This window comes from Triticum dicoccoides, chromosome 5B (assembly GCF_002162155.2).
Source record: "Triticum dicoccoides isolate Atlit2015 ecotype Zavitan chromosome 5B, WEW_v2.0, whole genome shotgun sequence".
Taxonomy (NCBI): domain Eukaryota; kingdom Viridiplantae; phylum Streptophyta; class Magnoliopsida; order Poales; family Poaceae; genus Triticum; species Triticum dicoccoides.
In genome coordinates this window covers 520,480,691-520,485,571 of record NC_041389.1, presented here as the reverse complement: position 1 = coordinate 520,485,571, position 4,881 = coordinate 520,480,691, and the positions used below count along the sequence as shown (strand labels likewise).

Genomic DNA, 4,881 nt, shown 5'->3' with positions numbered 1-4,881 from the left:
CGCCACCCCTCTGCGTCGCGCGCCCGGCCTCCTGCCAGCCAGCCCGCGCCGCCTCGCCACCCCTCTGCACGGCGAGGGAGGTGCAGGACGGTGAGGGCAGGATGGCGAGGGAGGTGCAGGACGGCGAGGGAGGTCGAGGGAGGTTCAGGACGGCGAGGGTGGGACGGCGAGGGCAAGGCGCGAGCAGGCCACGGAGGGCGCGCGCGGGCAGGTCCCTTCCTCCTCCTCCCACCTCTCCGTCCTCGTCGGTGCCGGCCACGGAGGGCGCGGGCGGCCGGGCGCGGGCGCGGCCAGGCGCCCCCTTCCTCCTTCCTCCTCCCTCCTCTCCTCGCTCGTTGACCTCGCGGGCGGTGTGGCTGCTGCACATGCCGTGCCAAGGAGGGATGGTGGTACGCGGCGGCGAGGCCCATGCCAAGGAGCGTGCGGCGGACGGTGGCAGGCGTCCTCGATGGTGCTGGAGACGGCGTCGAGCTGCGGTGCCGCCACGCGTCCTCGAAATGCGTCTTGGATGGGGGGACGGCTGGGAAAAATTTCGTCCCAGGGTCAAAATCTTCGCCGGCAGCCCCCCAGGCGGCGAAAAAAACGCCTCCTGGGGAGGCCAACGGCTGGAGATGCCCTTAGGTGGATGCTGTTAGCCTGCCGTGGACAACTGTTTGTTTACACAGGAAACTTTGTCTCAGCAACAGGAGAAGTGGCAGAACCAGGAAGAAGGATGCTGACTAACTGACAGAGATACGAGAAGGGAATGAAAATTTGGGTTCACGAAACAAGCTTTCGCCCGGCTTGATGCAATTTGGGTTGGGTAGAAGATACTTAACATGTGCAAGTTGCTTTCATTCTTAGGTTGGAAAAAACTCAAGTTTCTCATGATTTCAGTGGCAGACTCAGGTCCCACATTCCGAATTGAATATGTGTTAACATGTCTTCACATTGTCATGGCTACTTCAATCGATATCCTTGAATCTCCCACTGTACACCACATATGAAGTCATAATTATCCCTTTTATTCACGAATGAATACAATATGTGCTGCCTGTTTCGTGCTTAACATCTACTCCCTCCGTCTGGAAATACTTGTCGGAAAAATGGATGAAAATGGGTGTATCTAAAACTAAATTGCGTCTAGATACATCCATTCCTTCGACAAGTATTTTCGGACGGAGGGAGTATTTAGTATACATGATCTTGGTTCTTGGGCAACTTCAGTTGCTAAACATTTTTATTTATATATTTGAAAGATACAAGACACTCTTTCCTAGCGCATAATTTAGATAGAGTTAAATGCATTGTCATTTAGAAAAATCCCCGGCGCGGCGAAGCGCGCATATCCATCTACTCCCTCCGTTCCCAAATACTTGTCTTTTTAGGCATTTCAAAGGGACTTAACATACGGATGTATGTAGACATATTTTAAAGTGTAGATTCACTCATTTTGCGCCGTATGTAGTCACTTGTTGAAATCTCTAGAAAGACAAGTATTTAGGAACGGAGGGAGTAGTATGCTTCTAGTCTCAAAGTAAATGTAAGGTGGATGATGAGCTAGCGCAACTGCTAGAAAGCACTTTGCGTACGATTTGCTCGTTTGCACACACACACAATCAGAAGGTTGATAGCTGAATAGTTGATTATTCTCAAACGAAAAAACTGAATGGTTAATACTACCAAAATCAGACCTTCCAGCAGCAAAACTGACGACGTACTTGGACTGGACCTCTTCGGCGTGGACGTCGCCCTAGTTCGCTGGAAAGTGTGCGGCCTCCGGCTGCCTTCTTCTACTGCTTCTTGCTGGATATGGCAGGGGCGGAGCAGGTTGAATCTCAGGTCAGGCAACATCATCGTGGCGTCTGTCCCCAACCAGGGGCGTGGCGGCCGCGGACGAGGGCGACGCCACGCGGTATCCGATCAAGCCGAGCCATCTCGGAGGACCAAGCGAACGAAGATCTGGACTCGGAACGTGTGAGGTGCGAGCGTACGGGCCTTCCAACCGGAGTCGGCCGTGCCTCCCTTCAATAAAGGGTCTCCACCACCTCACCGCAACACCAACGCAAATCAGCGCTCCACATCCAACGAGATTATAATACACCACAGACGCAGCGAATCGACCAAAGAGAGTTGAACGCCATGGCGAGCGCGGCGGCGTCCAAGAAGGCGGCGAACCGACTGGTGGTGGAGGAGGCCGCCACCAACGACGACAACTCCGTGTGCACCCTCCACCCCGCCACCATGGACAAGCTCTCCATATTCAAGGGCGACATCGTGCTGCTTAAGGGCAAGCGCCGCCACAGCACGGTCTGCATGGCACTGCCTGACGACACCTGCGAGGGCCACAAGATGAGGATCAACAAGGTAGCCCGGTCCAACCTGCGCGTGCGCATCTCCGACGTCGTGTCGGTGCACCAGTGCCACGACGTCAAGTACGGCAAGCGCGTGCACATCCTCCCGTTGGACGACACCATCGAGGGCATCGGGGGGAACCTCTTCGACGCCTACCTCAAACCCTACTTCGTGGACGCCTACCGCCCGGTCCACAAGGGCGACCTCTTCCTCGTGCGTGGTGGCATGCGGAGCGTGGAGTTCAAGGTCATGGAGATGGACCCTGCGGTGGAGTACTGCATCATGGCGCCCGACACGGAGATATTCTGCGAGGGCGAGCCGGTCAAGAGGGAGGATGAGGAGAGGCTCGACGACGTCGGCTACGACGACGTGGGTGGCATGGGGAAACCGCTGACTCTCATCAGGGAGCTCGTCGAGCTGCCACTCAGGCATCCGCAGATCTTCAAGAGCATTGGCGTCAAGCCTCCCAAAGGCATCCTCCTCTACGGCCCTCCCGGGTCCGGCAAGACGTTGATCGCCCGTGCGGTGGCGAACGAGACCGGGGCCTTCTTCTTCCTTATCAACGGCCCGGAGATAATGTCCAAGATGGCTGGAGAGAGCGAGAGCAACCTGAGGAAGGCCTTCGAGGAGGCCGAGAAGAACGCGCCCTCCATCATCTTCATCGACGAGATCGACTCCATTGCCCCTAACAGGGAGAAGACTCACGGCGAGGTCGAGAGGCGCATCGTCTCCCAGCTGCTGACGCTCATGGACGGCATGAAGGCACGCGCGCACGTCATCGTCATGGGCGCCACGAACCGTCCCAACAGCATCGACCCTGCCTTGAGGCGCTTCGGGAGGTTCGATCGCGAGATCGACATCGCCGTGCCGGACGAGGTCGGCCGCCTCGAAGTGCTCCGCATCCACACCAAAAACATGAAGCTGGACAAGGACGTCAACCTTGAGGTGGTTGCCAAGGATACGCACGGCTACGTCGGCGCCGACTTGGCCGCGCTCTGCACCGAGGCGGCGTTGCAGTGCATCAGGGAGAAGATGGACGTGATCGACTTAGAGGACGACACCATTGATGCCGAGATCTTGAACTCCATGGCCGTCACCAATGACCACCTTAAGACGGCTCTCATCGGCACCAACCCGTCCGCGCTTCGTGAGACCGTCGTCGAGGTGCCCAACGTCAACTGGAACGATATCGGCGGCCTCGACGGCGTCAAGAGGGAGCTGCAAGAGACCGTACAGTACCCGGTCGAGCACCCAGAGAAATTTGAGAAGTTCGGCATGTCGCCGTCCAAGGGCGTCCTCTTCTACGGGCCACCGGGATGTGGCAAGACCTTGCTGGCGAAGGCGATCGCCAACGAGTGTCAGGCCAACTTCATCAGCATCAAGGGGCCAGAGCTGCTCACCATGTGGTTCGGTGAAAGTGAGGCCAACGTGCGTGAAATCTTTGACAAGGCGCGCCAGTCTGCGCCGTGCGTCTTGTTCTTCGACGAGCTTGACTCCATCGCAACCCAGAGGGGAGGCAGGGTGGGGGATGCCGGCGGCGCGGCGGACAGGGTCTTGAACCAGCTGCTCACCGAGATGGACGGCATGAACGCCAAGAAGACGGTCTTCATCATCGGCGCCACCAATAGACCGGACATCATTGACTCGGCGTTGCTCCGTCCCGGCCGCCTGGACCAGCTCATCTACATCCCCTTGCCGGACGAGGCCTCGCGACACCAGATCTTCAAGGCCTGCCTCAGGAAGTCTCCTGTGGCCAAGGACGCCGACCTCGGTGCGCTGGCAAGGTTCACCGCCGGCTTTAGCGGTGCCGACATCACGGAGATCTGCCAAAGGGCGTGCAAGTACGCCATCAGGGAGGACATTGAAAAGGACATGGAGAGGCAGAGGATGGAAAAAGACACCATGGAGATGGACGGCGGGGAGGAAGAGGAGGAGGTAGCAGAGATTAAGGCGGCTCACTTCGAGGAATCGATGAAGTACGCGAGGCGGAGCGTGAGCGACGCCGCCATCAGGAAGTACCAGGCATTCGCGCAGACGCTGCAGCAGTCTAGGGGGTTCGGCACCGAGTTTCGCTTCCCGGCGCAGCCACAGGCGGCGGAAGCTGCTGTCCACACCTCCACGGCAGCTGATGAGGATGAAGACGATCTGTACAAGTAATCCAATAATCATTGTTAGAACATGAAGTAGGAGTACCAGAATATTATAGACTATGTTTTTGTTCTGTTTTCTCTCATCGGTCATGTATATTATTGATTCTTTCCTGTATATAATTTTCGTCTTTAAGAATTTTACATACATCATAGAAATACAGTTGATGAAATAATAAGCTCCTTGTTGTGCTTACCTAGACTCTGAAAACTAGCCTAAGCGTTAACTGAATTGTCGGTTACACGGAACTGAAATAATAAGCTTCTTGTTGTGCTTTCCTAGACTCTGAAAACTAGCCAAAGCGTTAACTGAAATAATAAGCTCCTTATTGAGATTGTACTATTATCGTTTCTGAGGCCAACTCCAACGCGCGACCCATCCTCTCCTTTCATGTCCGTT

At 56.0% G+C, this 4,881-nt stretch overlaps 1 protein-coding gene across 1 annotated transcript; it reads left to right on the top strand.

Moving 5' to 3' along the window:
- Positions 1–2,121: 2,121 nt before the first annotated feature.
- On the top strand, positions 2,122–4,491 carry LOC119305959 (cell division cycle protein 48 homolog). Its single transcript, XM_037582337.1, has one exon. It carries the CDS (start codon positions 2,122–2,124, stop codon positions 4,489–4,491), a length of 2,370 nt encoding a protein of 789 aa, XP_037438234.1.
- Positions 4,492–4,881: the final 390 nt, after the last annotated feature.